This window comes from Egretta garzetta, unplaced genomic scaffold (assembly GCF_000687185.1).
Source record: "Egretta garzetta isolate BGI_Z169 unplaced genomic scaffold, ASM68718v1 scaffold424, whole genome shotgun sequence".
NCBI lineage: Eukaryota > Metazoa > Chordata > Aves > Pelecaniformes > Ardeidae > Egretta > Egretta garzetta.
This window is the reverse complement of record NW_009259489.1, coordinates 2774361-2793806: the sequence shown is the minus strand read 5'-3', so window position 1 is coordinate 2793806 and position 19446 is coordinate 2774361. Positions and strand designations below refer to the sequence as shown.

General features: G+C 44.6%; 1 protein-coding gene across 1 annotated transcript in view; it reads right to left on the bottom strand.

The window, feature by feature from the left end:
• Window positions 1-1590: 1590 nt before the first annotated feature.
• THBS4 (thrombospondin 4) overlaps window positions 1591-19446 on the bottom strand; it is a 36121-nt gene continuing 18265 nt past the window's right edge. The window contains exons 9-21 of the mRNA XM_035892799.1: window positions 16360-16512; window positions 14915-15019; window positions 14577-14684; window positions 12939-13098; window positions 12122-12240; window positions 11269-11321; window positions 9151-9344; window positions 8685-8863; window positions 7695-7743; window positions 7398-7594; window positions 6694-6866; window positions 3601-3740; window positions 1591-1652 (exon numbers count right to left, since the gene is read on the bottom strand). Coding sequence (XP_035748692.1) covers window positions 1591-1652; window positions 3601-3740; window positions 6694-6866; window positions 7398-7594; window positions 7695-7743; window positions 8685-8863; window positions 9151-9344; window positions 11269-11321; window positions 12122-12240; window positions 12939-13098; window positions 14577-14684; window positions 14915-15019; window positions 16360-16512 — 1692 coding nt within the window. The remainder of the gene's footprint in view (window positions 1653-3600; window positions 3741-6693; window positions 6867-7397; window positions 7595-7694; window positions 7744-8684; window positions 8864-9150; window positions 9345-11268; window positions 11322-12121; window positions 12241-12938; window positions 13099-14576; window positions 14685-14914; window positions 15020-16359; window positions 16513-19446) is intronic.

Genomic DNA, 19446 nt, shown 5'->3' with positions numbered 1-19446 from the left:
ATTCAGCTAAAAAAAAAAGATGTGGGGTTTTTTTTTCCTTATCTTTTAAGCATAATCTGACAATACCCTCTGTATCGCTCCAAAGTACCTGGCCTTTCAATCCTCTGTTGAAACACCAGTGAGTGAAGTTGGGTTTGGTGACACCGAGGGGAAAGGAGGACTGAAACTGGAGGCCTTTTCATGATGAAGCGCTGTGCCAGGGCAACGCTCCTGCCTCGTGCTCCTTGCTGTGGGACTCCAGGGTCCCCCGTGGGATGGGTTGCAGGGCCACCCTCCTCCCAGAAGCCTTGGCAATGGGGCACAAGCCCAGAGTGAAAACTCTTCCCGATCGCATCATAAACCTTAAGGGTATTTTTATTGTGCTAAGGACAGGAAAATTCCCTTTTTTGTTTCAGTGGTCTCACCGGGTAATTTAACTCAGCATGTCCCCTGTATTTTTGTGCTGGGAAAGAGCCATGGCTCTTCATTTTCTCAGGGCTACTTCTGATTTTTAGAACCCGCACTGCATTTCCCCGCTGTGTATTTATTTCCTCCCTCCCCCTCCCCCCCAGTCCGAAGCACTGCTTCCCATTGCCCTTTTTAAAGTACAGGGTGAAATATCCTTTTCTTCAGCTGTCTTTGGAGCTTGTCCTCCCTTTCTTTCCCAGCTCTGTTTTGAAAAGTAATGTAGTAGAAATGCAGATGGTATCCATGGTACCCTTCTGTACTTTGAAATATACAGTGTGTTGTGATACAATTTTTGGGGGCTTTTTGTTTTTCAGTCCTTTCCTAATGCTTTCTAACGTTTAACGCAGTGTTTCGGGTTTTTACCTTGGTGACTTTTTTTCCTAAGACTGCAGTCCTGCTGAGAGAGCTTGGCTCTGAGCGGGGGCAGGCCAAAGCCTGGCTTTGTGTATGCGAGAGTGAGGATTATTTTCGCTCTGTAGGCAATTCTGCATTTATCTCCACATGTCTTTTTTGGTTTTAGTCACATGCAAGTCATAAGATGTAACTACAACGCCCTGCAGTCCGCTTTTTTTGTTTTTACAGGATGTGATAGCATTACTCATAGTTTTCTGGGAGTGGGAGGGCAGGGAGGTCTAAGGGAGTCCTTAGACAAGGTCTGCCAAAGGTAACCAAGTCTCCAAAGGAGTTAAACCGCTCTAAGGAGATAAAACTTCTTCCTAGCAGGACTGGGAAGGTACTAAGAAGCCCCTGGCTTGGCCAGACAGCTCCCAGACACTTCATGCCCGGATGCAACCTGTTGTTTCCGACCCATTCCAGCTAAACAAAACCACGCTTTCTTCCCCACCCTGTTTAATACTGAATCTAAAATGGCAATAGATTCAAACCTTTCCTGAGAACGTTTTTAAGCAAGTGTCACTCCATTACATGCTGCTCCCTAGATTTTAGGGCAAGTCTGTAAACAAGTGAAGCCCCAGTCTATTTTGTCTCCTTTTTATTTTCACTTTTATACAAAACAAAGTCTGACATCATAGTCACATTGATAAGAACAAGCTGTGGTGTGCGCTCTTACAACAACAATCAGATAAGGATTTAAAATACATTGTTTTATTGTTTGCAATAGTAATGTTAGCTTGATTTTCCTTCTTAAATATCACCAACTCCAAATTGCTGAGCTTGAAATTCTTGAAAGTCCTCTGGGATGGTGTCTGAAAACAGGAAAACATGCAGAAGTTTAGTCTCCTCTGACAAGATCAAGGAGCACTTAAATTAATGAATTACCCATCTACTCTTTTTTTTTAAGGTAACATGCCTTCTCTTTTGTTTACACATTAAGAATGAACAGGGAATGTTCTCACTTTCAGCTGTACACCACCTAAAAGCACAGGGAGGCTCATAAGACGGTGAGTGCTACAGTGCCATAATGGAGTACTGTCGATCTTCAAATTACATTTCCACCCAAAAACTCTGTGGCTTCCACTCTTACATTTTTACTAATAAACGCTGACCAGAAAGTCAGAAGAAGTGGTTGTCCTGTTCTGCACCCCAGACATGTTTGTAGCGTCAGCGTCTCGATTTCTCGCGTATCCCAGTTGAACTTCCCTGTGATGGTTTCCCACGCCACAAGAAGGGACAGAAACATCAACCCAAGGTTCCAATAGCAACTGTAGAAAAAACTCCAGAATTGGCGAGGGGAGCTGGAGCTGGGTCAATGTCATAAGAACTACAGTTCTGTTTGAAGCGTGGAGTTTCCAGTGTGCCTTTGTGAGATCCCAGAAGGTTTTATCTGGAGAGCCAGAGAGCTAGCCGTACAGCTGAAGCTGCAGCCAAAGATGGAGCCACAGCAATGAAGCTCAACTGCTTGACCTCAACTTTACGCTGATTATTTCCACCCTGATGCTGGAGTGGCAAAAAAGGAAGTAACTATATAAATACACACAATATATACAAAACAAAGGAGCAAAGTCCTTTGCTTTTTGATGACCACTTCTTTTTTTGAGGCTTGAAAATTGGTTTTAAGCTTTTTCTGAAAATGGAGGAACTTGTCTGAAATACTTGGGGACTCCAGAGACATCTTTGAGTGGGTTTCATTGACTTACTCCAGTACCTGCGGCAAAGCCACTGCCTCCTCAGTGCCAGGAAAGTATCTGCAATTTCAGGGGCAGCTTTGAAACATACTTTCTGGGAAATCACATCCTTTTGAGACTTTTACCAAGTGATTTTTAATTGGAAGCACCGCTGTCTAGAAGTTCCCCTGTTTAACCATGACCTGCCAGCCTAGGTGTACCCAGTGCCCAAGAACCAGGGTCCAGCACCAGAACAAGCTACAGAGCCAGGGTCTGGCCGCGCAGCAGATGTGCCCGCTGCAGACCTGGGATGGGCTTCTTGGATCCACAGAAAGCAGACAAGGAAACTATTCCAACTTGGCCGGTAACTTACTCTCCTAAGGCCACCTTCATCAGGTAGGGGTTGATGCTGAGAGGAGGGGAGCAGCCCCTCCACCCCCACTTCAAGCTAGCTGAACTGCTGCCAGGGCAGCGACACCCCGACATCATCAGCTTCTGCATGAGTGACCAAGGGTTGAGTTATTCCATGTAGTGGGAGTTCAGGGCTAAGGTGCAAGGCTCTTATCCCAAAGAGAGTGAGCCAGCACACTGCCACAGAGCCCAAGAAGGATTCCTCCGTGGGAGGAAGGGCACCTTGTCCTCCCACAGACAGGAGCAACCAGCAAGCATGTGAGTGACACTGATGCCTGGTGACTGATCCCACTGGCTCTCCAGATTTATTTCACCTTGTATTCAGACCTCGAGGCATCCTACATGCAGGATGGCTTCAGTATATTGTGCGTGTACAACTCCCACGGTTGGTTGGTTTTAAATAACATTTCTAATTCTCTGATGACAGCTATACTACTTAGTTGGCACAATGTCTGCAGCAGAGTGCCTCCTCTGGGAGGAGCGGTTGTGAGGTGTTAGATCCCGTCTGGCTGGGCTGCAGCATGCTGCTGGTGTCAGGGGAGGCGTTTCACAGCTGCAAGTAACTTGTAAATGAAAAGCAAAGGAAAGGATGCAAAATGGCTTAATACAACAGCTACACCACTGGTTCTTCCTGGTCACTTGCTAGTTGTTAGCTAAGATGACGTAAGAGCATCATTACCGTTGCAGCGGTATTTCAGGTTGGACCAAATAATGTTTTCCTGAGAGAAGCAGAAAACTCCAAGCCGTCCTCCACGCATCGTGGTGTCTATAGTTACACCAGAGTCCGCCACCAGGTCAGAGCCTTCATAGAATCTTGCCCTTAATGAAAGCAAAGAGAAGCTCTGTTAGGTCTGTTCCAAGGCTGCAACATTCATGGAAGTAATTTTGTTACACATGGTGAGTCTAGCCCTGGACCTGCTATCCTCCCCTCTAGCCCAGGCGAGGAAAAGCAGTTTAGATAGCTTCTCTGTGAGCTGGGACCTGGAGCAAAGCCGCACGCTGGCCAGAGCTGGGCAGGGAGAGTGTTTTGGTGGTTGCTTTTTTACACATCCTGCAAAAGCCTTGGAATATTTTTTCCTGTAGTAAGTCAGGCTGAGAGTTTTAACTCTTGAAAATTTCCACAGTCAATAGTTACACGAGAAAGGGAGAACTAGATTAGATTGGTTGAAGGCAGCCAGGTGGATACTGTCTCACGCAGCTCGAAGCTAAACTTTTTTTTTTTTTTTAAAATAGGCATAGTTTCAAACAAACCGTTTGGAGTCTTAAAACTTGACTGTGAGGTTTCCTTAAAAATGTGAATACGTTTAATTCCAGGAGCAGTTTTGATGATCTGGGATCTTCCTATTAGAAAACCCATTGGCAAGTCCCCAAATAGCTCTGGGAAGAGCTGCGCCCCGCCAGCTGCCCAGCGTGTGCCCTGTATCGAGGGCTTGAGTGGGTCCACGCTGGGGCCAGCTGAGCTGCTGCAGCGCCGTCTACACCAAGTCCTCAGCCTCTGGGGTACCGGGTAAATGACTTAGAGGACGATGAGCCTAGAGGGTCCTGTTTTGGATGAGGACACTGCTGGTCTGACATGCAAGAAAATAGCGAGTAGTGAAGAGAAAGAAAGTTCCTGTGTCTCTTCATAAAACAAAGAAAAAAACCCCAATTCCTATTATGTTCCCAAGTTTATTTCCTGATTTGCTGAGGCAGCCCAAAAGCATCTGTAGAATGAATAGAACTTGTTGTCTTTCAAATTTCCGTGGGAGAGGCTGGCTCAAGTGACTTTTTCCTAGGCCTCTTGAAGCCTCGGAAAACCTTTGCTAGACAGATTATGGTCTGTGGCATCTGGCCTAAATAGACCACAGCAAGATGTGGCCAGAGAGCTGGCAGCGGTTCACTTTAGGCCTGGCTGCCTTTAGTTTTGGAAGGATTTTGTGAGGCTGACTTTGCTAGCTTTCCCAGTTGCAGGGGTTATTAATTAGGCTGGCTGGAGAGACTGCAACCACAGGCAGATATTTGCTCATCAAGCAGCTTCACAAACAGCTTGGTCTAAACAAAAGTTTCTACCCAAGATCTATTCGCTACTGCCCTGTGGCCAGGACACAATAATAGATAGTACAAATGCTCTTAATCCATTTCAGCATAAAGTCAAACCTGCTCACTCCAATTACCACTGAATATGATGCTCTGCACCAGAAAAGTGGAGTAATTACACCATCAAGTTACTGGACCTCAACTGCAGGGTGGAGATTTTTCAAAGAACAACTGACTTACCTGTATTTCTGTTCAATTGTAAGGTTGCAAAACCTGAGCTGGTGATGCCAGAGCAGTTTATTTTTTGCATTTTAACATCAACCTTGATCTACAAGTATAATTCCTGTTGATCTGGATGTTGCAGAGTGAAATGTTTCCTCCTGAATGGTGAATTATTTTTTAAGTAACTTTTTTTTTCCCAAGTATCAAAATAAGAACAGATGTGGACTTGTGTGCATTCAGGTTCCTCAGGTGGTCACGAACCTGGTCTTCTCCTACAGCAGGAGGGGTTTTGCCCTCCCGGTGCCCCTCATGCCATCCATCGACTCGGGAGGGGTGAGGAGAGAGGTTGCCAGTGAAGACTGAGGCAAAAAAGTCGTTGAGTACCTCAGCCTTCTCCTCATCTGCTGTTACCAGCCTGCCAGTCTTGCTCATCAGTGGGGGTACACTTTCTTTAACCATCCTTTTCCGGCTGATATACCTGTAGAAACCCTTCTTATTATTCTTCGCATCCCTAGCCAAGTTCAGTTCCAGCTGCGCCTTGGCCTTCCTGACCCCATTCCTACACAACCTGACCGCTTCCCTATATTCTTCCCAGGATACCTGTCCCTGCTTCCACTGCCTGTGCAGTTCCCTCTTCTTCCTTAGTTCGACCAGCATCTCTTGTCTCAGCCACGCCGGTCTCTTCCCTTCTTTTCCTGATTTCTTACAGCTAGGGAATATGATGCTCTGCACCAGAAAAGTGGAGTAATTACACCATCAAGTTACTGGACCTCAACTGCAGGGTGGAGATTTTTCAAAGAACAACTGACTTACCTGTATTTCTGTTCAATTGTAAGGTTGCAAAACCTGAGCTGGTGATGCCAGAGCAGTTTATTTTTTGCATTTTAACATCAACCTTGATCTACAAGTATAATTCCTGTTGATCTGGATGTTGCAGAGTGAAATGTTTCCTCCTGAATGGTGAATTATTTTTTAAGTAACTTTTTTTTTCCCAAGTATCAAAATAAGAACAGATGTCATGTATTACATAGCTTTAACAAGCTTTCTGAATATATGCTATGTAATCTTAAATCTCTCATGCCAGGACAATTACTGATCTTAGTTAGGATCACAACCTTTATGTGGACAACTTTTATTAATTCCATTATCCCTGAATATGTAAATGAACTATCACAATTCCAACAAAAATATTCTAGAAGGTGAAAATTCTAAAATTTTGAAATGCATTGTTTTTCAGATGAGTGGCTGCTAGTAGCTTGGAAAACAAGGTATTAAAGCCAGAAAAGGGCATTACAGGGCAGTTACAACAGCCAGATGGTAAAAAACTTCATTTACAAACAGGCTTAGCTTAGAATTGTCTTTCCTAGGAAAAGAATTGCAGGCTGAATTTCAAAAGTCTGTTATAAGGCTTCATCAGTGCAAAGCCCAGACATATTAGAAATTCTCAGATAATTTCTCTGAATTAGGTGTTGCAAAACAAGAGCTTAGGCAGACATGTATCTGTACTCACCTTACCTATCCTTTCCTCTCTTACCTGATATAACCAATCTGGGGTCTGTGCTGCAAGAACCAGCGGTACGAGACTTTGTCTTTCCACCCTACATTTCGGGGGTCTTTCCACAGCAGCCTGACCTGGTCACTGGTGTCCCCCGTGTGCCAGAGGGAGTTGCGGAGGTGTTCACCAGGGCCTGTCTTGGATTTCACAGCCTGCAGAAATAAAATTTTCCAGTGCTGACCACAGAGAAATGTCACTTTCAGGAGCTCTAAGTCTTTCTGTAGTGGGTAGCTGGTCTGCAGAAGCAACCCCCTCCTGCTCACAAGCCCCTGATTTCTCTTGCATAATCACAGCCACTGTGTGCATGGAAAAGCAACTGAGTCCCTGGATGAAGGAGAAGGAGGCAATTAAACCAATTACAGTCAGAGCAGAATGAGAGCAGAGACTAAATGCTCCAGCTGATGAGCAGGGGCCAGGCTGGAGATGAAGGTCCTTAAATAATAAGTGCTATTAAAAGGGCTGTGTGGCAGCTGCCTGACTTAGCAGCTCTGACACCTGCTTCAGGGAGAGAACAGCAGTTGGGCAGCACAGCCAACACACAGTGCCATAGCTTGGCCAATGCACAGCATGGCGGCTTAGCCCGTGGCAGGCAGATGGCGGGGTGGCATGGCCAACACATGACAGGATGGCATAGCCAGGCTGTGGTGACCACTGTGTCCCCAGCTAGGAGCCACGACCAGTACCTTTAGCTGAATGCCAGGCTCTGCAACAGCTCTGAAGGGAGTCGCTTGCCAGTATGTCTGTTCAGTCTGTTTCCACATGACCACATAAAAGCTAGAGCTGTCTTGATAACCAAAAATAAAGCCAGCGTAGTCATCATCTGTCACCGTATTCACATGAAAAGTGCCCTCGAAGTCAACGCCATTAAAAGCTGTGTAACCTGAGGATACATGCAGGTTAAAAACAACCCTGTAGAAAATGCATTCACATGCTTTTATGTTTTCTGCTGTAAAAATTGAATCTCAGAAGAGGGTACATACCAACAGCAAGGCCAGGATCGCTGTTCATAGTCTGCACAATTTCCATGCCCTGTAAGAGTAAGTTCAGGGTGGTTAGCGTGCGTGACCAGCTGGGTTGGCTAAGCCTGGCAGTCTCTTCTGGCCTCACTCTAGCTCCCCCTCCATCCGTCTCCTCCATTTGCTCACAACATGTCTGTAACACTTGTAGCTCTAAATTACACTGAGAACTATAATCAAATACTAATGTTTCAGCTGTTTGTGTGCCCTGAGCTAGGAAGGGTTTTTCTCTTTCCATTGCAGAATTGGCCATGCTGGTACTCTTGATATTTCTCTCCCTACCCCATTCTTCTGGAAATCACTGAACCTTGCCAGAACTGGAAATGGGACTGGGCAGGGGTGGTGGGGTGCGGAAAGAGGGCTGCAGGGGTTAAGAAAGCTTTTCCTACGCTTAGCTCCTACAGTTTAATCATGGACTTTGGGATAAAACTGACTGCCAGAGCTGGACTAAGGAAGGTGTATACATCTCAGCTGGCTTGGCAAAGACTTTGGCAATGGGAATAAATTGCACATTCCTCGTGACTCAGGACACATTAGCCTCCTGAAGGCTAAAATTTATTCGTGTAAATAGCAGTTATTGGACTCCATCTAGGATTAAATGCTCTGCTATACAGCAGGTTAGACTTTCAAATTCTGGGAAGGATTCATGAAACTGTTCACTACAGAAGTATTTCAATAGGGTGACACAGAAGTCTCATGTTTTGCCTTCTTGGCAGCAGTGAAATTCACCAAGAACAAGTTGACCAGCCTGCAGTTATTTTAGATTATTAGGAGCATCAAGCTATCATATGCTAAAAGAAAGTTCCTTCATTATAACTCCTGTAAAATAGTCAACCAACCAACAGCTTCCATTTTCACTTGTTTGCCAGAGGTCCAGCAATTACAGAGACAGTTTTACTGTGGTTTTCAAATGGTCTTTCTCAGACAGGTAAGAAAGACCAGATGTTTTTTTACCTGGTTCAGAACCACCCAGTTGGGATCAATCTGTGCGTCCCCCTCTGGGTCCAGCACCACCGTCTGATAGGCCCTGAAGTCTGTCAAGGTGATCTCTGCATTCTCAGGGCACACATCGATCCGATCAATCACTGTATCCTGGTCAAAATCAGACTCACAGATATCCCCGACTCCATCACCTGAATGGATCAGAGAAGTGAAAGCAGATTTATGGTGTAGCAAGTAGCCACATCTGGCTGAGCCACTGGATCAGGGACTCCAAGAAGCAGGGGGAGTCTCAGCTCCAATGGCCGTGATGCCCAGGGAGGGGACCTGAGGACCTCTGCCTTGCCCAAAGGGCCCCGGTTTGTTGGGGTGCCTCCTGGGATGTGTATATGCACACATGGTGATCCTGGTACACAGGTGTAATGCCTGGGAAAGGACGTAGTGCCTAAGCCCTGAAATAGCTCCTGAACACCCATCTTACCATTATCATCTTCCTGCCCTGGGTTGGGGACCAGCCTGCAGTTGTCAGGGCCTGGGGGCAAGAGGTCAGGAATTCCATCGTTATCATCATCCTCATCACACTCGTCACCCAACCCGTCCTTATCTGTGTCCAACTGGGAGCTGTTAATGATGGTGGGGCAGTTGTCTGTGCTGTCCTGGTGCCCATCGCCATCACTGCAAGCACAGAGACAAAAAGAAATGGCATGCTGACATCAGCTCCTACCTCTGCATGGGGGACGGCATGGGAACCTGAGCGGGAAATGCACTGGAGACACCCCCAGGGCTGGGAACAGACCAGTGGGGCACCATGACCTGGTGTTGCTCAGGTGGATAAACAGCGAGGAGACAAGGAACAGACAGAGACTGTATGATAAGGGGGCAGGAAGGTGAAGACTAAGCCTGGAGCTATAAAAACACTCAGATAAGGAAAAGAAAAAGAAGCCTTACATGGAGTGGGAAAAGATACCAGAGTCCAAGATCCCAAATGACATCCACTCCCAAAGGGCATGTAAGGCACATCCAACAAATGCAGTGTCACCACTCAGAAGGCACCCAGGAGACAGCAAGAGCTCAACAGCTGGTGTCCCTTGTCACACATGTTGTCCACAAGTGTCTTGGTGCTCATGAATGTGCAGGTGCGAGCGTGAATAAAAATTTACGGGAGACTCTGCCTGGGCACCCGAAATCAGACTCGCTTAAAAACAGGCACTGCTTTCACCCTCCTGCATAGCAAGTTTTGTTACGTTACAGTCCCATGGTGGAGCTGCGCCGTAAAAAAGAGGAGCAAGTCTATAAGCTCCCAAGCACCCCTCCAGCCATTTGCACATAAGTGCAAAAAAATGGCCTGAAGTCAGGTGTGTTTTGTACACACATCATAAATGAAATAGTTTCTGGCAATAAGCAGGCATGTTTCCCCTCAGTAGCTTTTTGCCTAGCACAGGCAAAGCAGAAGTGACATGCAGCCAAATTAAGGCAGTGCTGCAGCTTATAGCTATGCACATTCCCACCTATCTCCCTGCTTAAGAGAGGAGCTTTAATTTTGGGTCAGAGCGACTAATGTCTGCGAATTCTTGAGACAGAATACAATGAGGACCATGCGCATGTACCTATTGCAAGGTTAACCTCAGGCAGAGCTACAGCATTTCTACCAGGCAGTGTTTCATAAGCATTAGTTAGGTTTGAAGAAGAAAAGAAAACATGTTATTTTTTAAAACAGGAAAAAAACCACAAGGTTGATATCTAGTTAAAAGTAAAACAGCTCCCAGCTGGGGGCCTTGGCAGCTACTGGCCCAAGACTCGGAATGCTCCCTGCGGAGGTGGGTAAGTGGGCTCCTGGTGCTTATCATCCCAGACAGCAGCACCCACCAACGGCCCTGGGGTGAGACCTCACAGCCTTCGGTGGCTGGTGAAATGCTGTGCCAGCACAGGATTTATCAATTCCCTTTCCTCTTGCTTTAAGTGAGGAGCATGAGGGAAGACTTGCCACCCCCACAGCTGGCTATGCAGAAGCTGCTTCCAGCCAGGCGTTAGCAGTTTGTCACGGGAACAAACTTCCCTGAATGCTCAGGGCTTGTAAAAACCATAGAGGAGCCTTGGCACTCTCGCTGTGCTAAAGCAAAGGGGTTTCTCTGCAAATGTTTTATGCTTGATAAGTCATCTGTTTCTGAAACACTAGGTTCTTATGGGAAAACACACAGCCCTTAACAGTGAAATTTCTGCTAAAGAAAAAAAGAAAGAAAAGAGGAATGCAAAATAAAGAAAAGAAAAAAGATGTTACCTCACCAAGAAGCTCTAAGCTCTGGGTTTTACAGACACAGAACTGCTCTGAATGTCACTTCCACAGGAACTCACAGGAAACCTTTGTGACCATGGGGCTAAAGGTGAAGGGCTCTGCAACCATACGGCTACAGGGAAGGGAACCAACAATGCTGATAAATCATAGCATTGTTTTTGAAGTAACATCTCTTTCAGGAGGTTCTGGAATTAAATCCAGGCTACTCTGAGGGATTGCATCTCTCCAGGAATCAGTAGCATGCTTCAGATCAAGACTAGCCTCTTCCACTTCCCTGCTGCTGTTACAAGCCACAACACAGCATACCTGTCCTGATTGGTATCGCAGGAATCTCCAACCAGGTCATTGTCAACATCCGACTGCGAAAGGAAACACAGGAAGTTCCAGTATCAACTGCTGAGAGCTTCTATTAAAATGACAGTATTAAACCAAAACACAACCAAATCAAATACAGTTAAAATAAAAGCATGGAAAAACATTCATTTTACAAAACCTATTTTCTTGTTTGCATCATCCATCTAAACAAAAAGTCAGTTTTATTAAAGAAAAAAAAAACAGACAGTGAATAAACAGGATCAAACTTGATTGGAGCAGTTCAAGCAAGATGAGTAGTTCAAGCAAGATTCCTCTACTACTGGAAATAAGCATCCCTCATTTCTAACCAAGGTTGATTTCTTAAGCAGCTTTAAAAATCTACCTCATTTCTCTAAAGTTTCCAGCATTTTTTGTTAGTCACAAGGGGCTTAATCAGAATTCAAAACACCTTAAAAGTCTCACTGACTTCTCACCTAGGAGCAGTGAAAGTTTTGCTAAATAAAGGCTCCAGGATTTTGTCCTAATTAAAGAAATACCAAGTGTAACTACATCACACCACTGTGTCTGGCATTGGACTCTGTGCAACTGGAGTGTGCCCAAATTTCAGAGCATGACAGTAGAAGACACTGGCAAGGACAGAGGTGCTAACAACATCCCAAGCTATGAGAATACACCTGGTGGCTCCTAGGTCAGGAGAGACTGAAGCTCCATAAAACTTTCCTGAATACCCACTGTTAAAAGAAAAACTCCGTGGCTGTGTGGACTGCCTCATTCTCTTGCATGTCTTTGGACTTCGCCAGTCCCTCTCCCTAAACAAGAATATTTTTCCCTTTTGCCTGCTAACCTGGTTTGGGTTGCTGATTGTAGGGCAGCTGTCACAGGCATCACCAACACCATCATTATCCTTGTCCTCCTGGTCTCGGTTGGGGATCCTCTGACAGTTATCCAAAAGGTTCTTAATACCTAGCGAAAAGTGGATGCATGTTAGCTAAAAACGATCCTTGCAGTTGTTACTGGACAACATAAACATCAGGAAGAGTAAAGACACTATTCCTTTTCAGCGACTGCTTAATCTTGCAATGACATTATAAACCTGCACAGCAAATCTTTCTTAAGTGTGCATCCATTCATTTAACAGAAGTTAAAAACACCTTGCTAAAGAACAGCTTGCAACCCAATCACACACACTTCATTTATTACACACAATTAATTCTACCCTGTTCCTGTATCACAGCTAGCTTACAGGGTGGGACGTTCCATCTTCGTTACTACCTTTTGAAGGGTTGTGATTTTTTTCACCTCTTTCAAGCCTCCTACAGCAATGAAAATAATACGTTATGCAGCTCTTGAGCATCTGGGACAGGCAGCAGCGGGGTACCCTGGGACATGTTTGCACCTTTAAGGAATTACTGAATGACCAATGACCTTAACTTACAGATGAAACACAACTTGGTTTATCTGCTACAGTGTCCAGTGCTGCCAACGGAGGCTAAAAGGTACATATTAATCTGAATGAAAAGGATTCCAAACACAGGTTTCACGAAGAAAGACAATGTGCTGCATGACACTTAGCAGCTGGTGACAGGAAATCTCCTAACACACGGCACATTCTGGGCAAGTTTCAAGAACATTAGAGAAGCTGGAAGCGAAGAATTACCAACCATCTCCATCCATGTCATCATCACAAGCATCTCCTTTCCCATCACCATCTGTGTCTCTCTGGTCATTATTCAGGACATTGCGGCAGTTGTCACAAGCATCTCCAAAGATATCTTGGTCGCCGTTTCTCTGGTTAACATTGGGAGCCAAGACACAGTTATCCTGCAGGAGACACAGATCCAAATCAGACATGAACTGGGCCCCGAATCTTTAACTTCTTCTTTAGTGGATAGATATAACTATTGTATTTATTTCTATTTTCACAAAAAATTACTATTGTGAGCAGTTTAACATTTTATGCGAATAGTAGCTCTGGATCAAATTTCACTGGCTCCCTCGAAGCTCTGCTTTGAACCACACCGTGGGAACTCTAAACATAAATACGCAGTACCATAAGGCTTTATTTATAACTTTGACTTCTGATTCTCATTTTGGATGTGTCCATGGCGAGTAACCTGTTTTGGTGCCCTTGCTTCCTTACATGGTCCTTCTCAAAAGCTGTAGTTCAGAGGCCCTAACAGGTTTGTAGATGCTCCCAGTGAAAGGTGGTTGCCCCCTTCTGGTAAAGATTCAAACCAAAGCTGAAATGCTTGGAAAAACAGGACTTTTTGGTGCAAAAAGGTATCAAGTCTTTTGTTTTATGGGTTTTTTTTTTGTCAATTAAGCTGCTATTGCCTCTCTAAGACCCTCAGGAGGCATATGGAGTAAATTTTACTTCAAAGTGGTGTAAACTTTCCTCTCCCATCTAGCACACTCATGACCTCATCCTCCTGCACACACGGAGGAGGCACAACAGAGCTCAGCAATAATATAGAAGTTTCTTGATTGAGAAGGTTGCTGAACCTGCTTACAGTTGAAGGAGTATTTGACATCTTTTCTTATAGAACATTAATAAAACCAGTTGCTTCAAGCTATCAGAATTTAGGGTTGGCCTCAGTGGCAAAACAGCCTGAGACAGACCTTCTGTGATTGCTAGTCTGCCTTAGCTTCATACGGACATTTGTACTCTGTCTTGATAGAGTGTTTTGTGGTCTTCCTTGGAAGTGCCTTAAGCAATACCACAGAAGGATCTTAATGTAGAACAGTGGGCATGTGAGGATACGGGGTGAACACAAAAGAGCTTTTATGGTCTGAATTTATTCTGATATATTCTGCACTAGTGTACCCACATGGAAACCTCTTTTGCTTTGAGAACATGATTCAAAGCTTTTTCAAGTTATTGGCAAGACACCTGTTAATATATGTGGGTTTTCGATGCCTCAGAGAACGTGATGACAGGTCAACCTGTTCTTTAAAAAGACAGACAGCAATGCAAGTAATGTTCCTGAAAGCCATGCTATGGGACAGCATGACAGAAGTTCTGTACACAAAAAGCTCTGGAATTCAATACTAAAATATAATAATGGAGCATACACTGGTGGAATTTAAGGCTGGGTGAGACAGCCTGGGTTTTTTAGGTCTTGTAATAGCAAGCATTATATAAAAGAAAAAGACGGGATTTAGAGAGCTGCTGACAGTGATGGGTATGGGATAATCTCTGGCAGATAGTAGTGAGCCAGATTTCAAAATCACTGCCTATTGCAGGTACACGAAATCCTTCTGTTTGCACAGACCCCTGCACCCTGATCCATACACAGCACCTGCTCATTGGGAATGCCATCTCCATCTGCATCGTCATCACAGGCATCTCCAATCCCATCACCGTCGGCATCTTCTTGTCCAGAGTTTGGGACAAATCTGCAATTGTCCTAGACAAAAAATGAGATAGGTCTGGTGTTCTATGGGCAAGCAGGATGCCTTCACAATTTGAATTACTTGTTCTATTACTGTTTTAATTAATCAGTTAATCGAATTAAATACAATTTATGCAGAAGAATTCAGTAACTTGAAAAAAGATAAATACATCTAGTTTCTTCCACCCTTCCTCTTCACCCCTTCATGCTCTGAATTATTACAGGATTAAGAAAGAATTTCTTACCTTCCTGCAGTTTTCAGCAGAGCATGAGAGTTCTTCATTAGGGTAGCCATCAATGTCAACATCTTTGCCGCAAATATATCCATCACCAGCCCAGCCAATGCCACACTATCAATAAAACACCATGGTAGTACTACCAAAAGGTTGACGAGTCACTGTAGCAATATTCAGGAGGGAAACCCCACAGCAAGCTTGAAAACACTAACATACAGAAGGCATGGACAGACACTTGAAGCACAAGGAGGTACACTTCAGCACCTCTCAGTGTGGAAGGAAAATCTTTGTTTCAAGCTCTTTATCTAGGCACAGCTAGAAAGAGCTAAGGCTTGATGTTAAATGGAACGTGAGCCTGCAACACCTAATGATTTCAGTGGGAGCTATAGATTTCTTTTAGACACTGGTCAGGAATCAATTTTGGTTCCTCACCTGCAGGTGGAGAAAAAGAAAAGAGGGAACCTAGGCAGAATATGCACCTAGCATCTCAGCAAGGGGCCCATGGCTAGATGGGATGACTGTGTTTTGTTCAGCATCTCAAGAATGCATCTGCAACTAGAGGAAATTTTAAGAGAAAACTGCACTGATGGTTACTAAATTTGCATCAGCAAAGGTCTGCATGCAAGTTTCTCACAGCCAATTAAACTGGTACTTTTTCAAACCAATGCCTAATTGGTGTTGCAACTGAAGACACATGCATAGAATTGCATGTCAAACTCTGTCCTCCCCTTAAAATGAGGACTCACCTAACACATGTATCTAGGCATCTTCCCATTACGGCATGGACTTAAAATATCAGATTCTTCTTCTTTGAAATAGATGTACTTAAAAATGAGACCAAAGCAAATGCCAGCAGAAGCTCGCACTGTAGCCAAATTCAGGACACAGGATTAGTCTCTTGCTTCCTCTTGTGAGCTGGGAAAACTATGTAATACACTTCAGTTAGACTCTTACAATGAAAGTTCATATGCCACTTGGTGCTCCTCTGCTCCCAGGGCTGGAAAGCACAGTACAGCCTACCTGTGCCTAGAATCTGTGGTCTTGCTTGGAAAAAGCAGGCATTTCTATCAGCAGGCATAGTTGGATATGCAGAGAGGATCCTTACTCACAGCTATGTAACTGAGCACCAGGAGAGGAATTTGTCTGTGTGGTGTTTTCTGTAGAGTGACACTTGACAGTCCTTTCTGAGGAGACTATAGAAAGTCTATAAAAGCCATTCCCAAAAGATCTGATTACACAGACACAGTAAATATGGTACACAAGTATGGGTGCCTTACAGACATGCTGCAAGAAGAAAACAACTGCAAGATAGACCCAGCCCAGTTATTTTCGTAGTTGTGTGCCACAACCTGCTTAAAACACACAACTGTATAAAATGACAGTAAAGACTTTCTCAGTTCCAGCCTAAAAAAGGCTATTTTTCACTGTATAAATGCATGAATTTATGAACTCACAATGCATGTCACCTCCCCTCTCCTCTCCTCAATACAACGGGCGTGGACACTGCATGGATTGAGGGCTCGATTTCTGCAGCTCCTCTCAGCCTGGCATCCCCTGATTTGGTCTCCTGTATATCCTGGTTTGCACTGGCCACAGTGGTAGGACCCCTGTAAGAACAAAAAGTTGCTAACCAGTCTTTTAACAGGACTTTTTTCTTCTAAAGCAAGCATGCGAGCAAGATTGATGTCACACTGCTTACACTGTGCAAGTGTAGTTTTTCATCCATTCAGGCCTCTTATACTGTGAAAAAATTTTATTTCCTAAATGAAATTCAGGTTTGCTCTCACAGTGCCTGCTGGAAAACTTGCTCAACTCTCGCCTGGTTAGACCAGTCTTTTGTTAAGCCAGAGAAAAGTCATGTAGCAGCAAAAGCTTCTTCATAATGCCTTGTCCCTGCCAGCATCACTCTGAGCTGCTTCCAGGTGGCCAAAACTTTGTGTAAAATTCTAAGCAGCACCTGCTTAACAAGACCGGATGCTCTTAGTTCAGTGTAAAGCAGACCCATCAATTTGTATAAACTCAACTGGGCAAAACTTTCAATCAAAGAGAGACAAGAAAGGTCATCATGTCTTTGCCCCTTTTTGCTTTTTTTTTTAACTTAAATGTTTTTAAACAAATTTTAGCTAGATCTTGCTCTTCAGAAAAGAATTCAGGAGTTGAAGACACAGTCATCCTCATTTACACTGCAATAAGAACATGCATGTAACCTTTTGCAGTGGTTTACCTAGATGCATACACATGTATTTTGTATTTGTGCCACTCTCTTGTGTAAACAAACCCAAAGAAACCAAGCCAAGGAATCTCAGTGTGTGCTGGGACAATCACTATATGAGATATAAATGGATCATTGCTGATAAGAAGGGGTCTTCTTTAGGCACCTAATGTGGCTTTTGTCTCCATCTCACGTACTTGTAGATTTGTAACCTATGACATAAAAGTAATTGAAAACAATCTTTTCTCCTTGTAGAGAATAATTATTTTTGACATGTCAAGGAAGAGAAACAGGCACATCTCTGACAAATTGGTGCATCCATCCCTTTGTGAAACTGAGGCACTCACTCTTCCCATACGAAGCTTATTGGAGGAACTGTCAGGATTGTCCCAGTCCATCATGATAGAGAGATATATTTACTACTCAACTGGCCATCATTTTTGCCCTCTGTTCCTAGCTTCATTCTTGTTGTGGTTTAACCCCAGCTGGCAACCGAGCACCATACAGCCACTCGCTCACTCCCCCCCCAGCCGGGATGGGGGAGAGAACTGGAAGAGTAGGAGTGAGAAAACTCGTGGGTTGAGATAAGAGCAGTTTAATAACTCTACTACTAATACTACTACTACTACTAATCATAATAATAATAGTAATAATAATAACAACAACAATAATAATAAACCAAAGCAAGTGATGTACGATGCAATTGCTCACCACCTGCTGACTGATGCCCAGCCAGTCCCCAGGCAGCTGCCTCCTGGCCAGCTTTCCCCTCATTTATGTACTGAGAATGATGTCATATGGTATAGAATATGGCTTGGGCCAGTTTGGGTCAGCTCTCCTGGCTGTGCCCCCTCCCAACTTCTTGTGCATCTCCAGCCTTCTCAGTCGGTAGAGCATGAGAAGCCGAGATGCCCTTGATTTAGTGTAAGCACTACTTAGCAACACCTAAAACATCAGTGTGTTATCAGCATTATTCTCCTACTAAATCCAAAACACAGCGCTATGCCAGCTACTAGGAAGAAAACTAACTCTATCCCAGCTGAAACCAAGACAAGCCCAAATTTTAACTCTACGTTGTCTGCATACTTTCAGGCTGAAGATGAACATATACAGATGACTGAAGAGTAAAATAATCACTGGGCCATGCAAATGGTATGGTCCATGCACTTTCTCCTAATGGATGCCAGGGTAATATCTTCTGGAGTCTGCTGAATTTGCTCAGTGTATTCTGTCCTGTATCAAGCCCTGGTATGCATTAAAATAGCCTATAAGGCAGCACTTCCAGACCAAACTGTTTCTAAAAGGAGACAGGAGTAAAAAGCCCACACTGTTCCATTTTGACAGATGGCAGGCAACTTGTTGCCCTCTGCCAACAGGGTCTGATGGCCTCCTGAAGAGGACTAGTCATGCAGTAAGATAAACCAGAAATGTTCTAGTATTAAAAAAAAAACTAAAAAAGAGAAACATTGAGCAGTGAAAGCAGTCCTAGAAAAACAAGGTTATTCACAAGGAAAGCACACCACTTTGAAGACTACTGGTAGCCTCAATAATAACTACCTGCAAAAAGGACCACCTTTACTCCTCCAAGATACTTTTAACCCTTCTCTTGTTATGGAGAAAGCCTGCTCTGTACAGCCAGCTATAGCAGAACAGCATTTGACAGTGGCATAAGTGGCACATACAGGACAACCAGGTGATCAGGCCCAGTCAGCATGGGTTTATGAAAGGCAGGTCCTGCTTGACTAACCTGATCTCCTATGACAAGGTGACCCACTTAGTGGATAAGGGGAGGGCTGTGGATGTTGTTTTCCTGGACTTTAGTAAAGCCTTTGACACTGTTTCCCACAACATTCTCCTGGAGAAACTGGCTGCTCAAGGCTTGGATGGATGTACTCTTTGCTGCATAAAAAACTGGCTGGATGGCCAGGCCCCAAGAGTTGTGGTGAATGGAGTTAAAGCCAGTTGGCAGCCGGTCACAAGCAGTGTTCCCCAGGGCTCAGTGTTGGGGCCAGTTCTGTTTAACGTCTTTATCAATGATCTGGATGAGGGGATTGAGTGCACCCTCAGTAAGTTTGCAGATGGCACCAAGCTGGGCAGGAGTGTTGAACTGCTGGAGGGTAGGAAGGCTCTACTGAGTGACCTGAACAGGCTGGATCGATGGGCTGAGGCCAGTGGTTGAGTGCTGGATCCTGCACTTGGGTCACAACAACCCCATGCAATGCCACAGGCTTGGGGGAGAGAGTGGCTGGAAAGCTGCCCGGCAGAAAAGGGCCTGAGGGTGTTGGTCAACAGCCGGCTGAATATGAGCCAGCAGTGTGCCCAGGTGGCC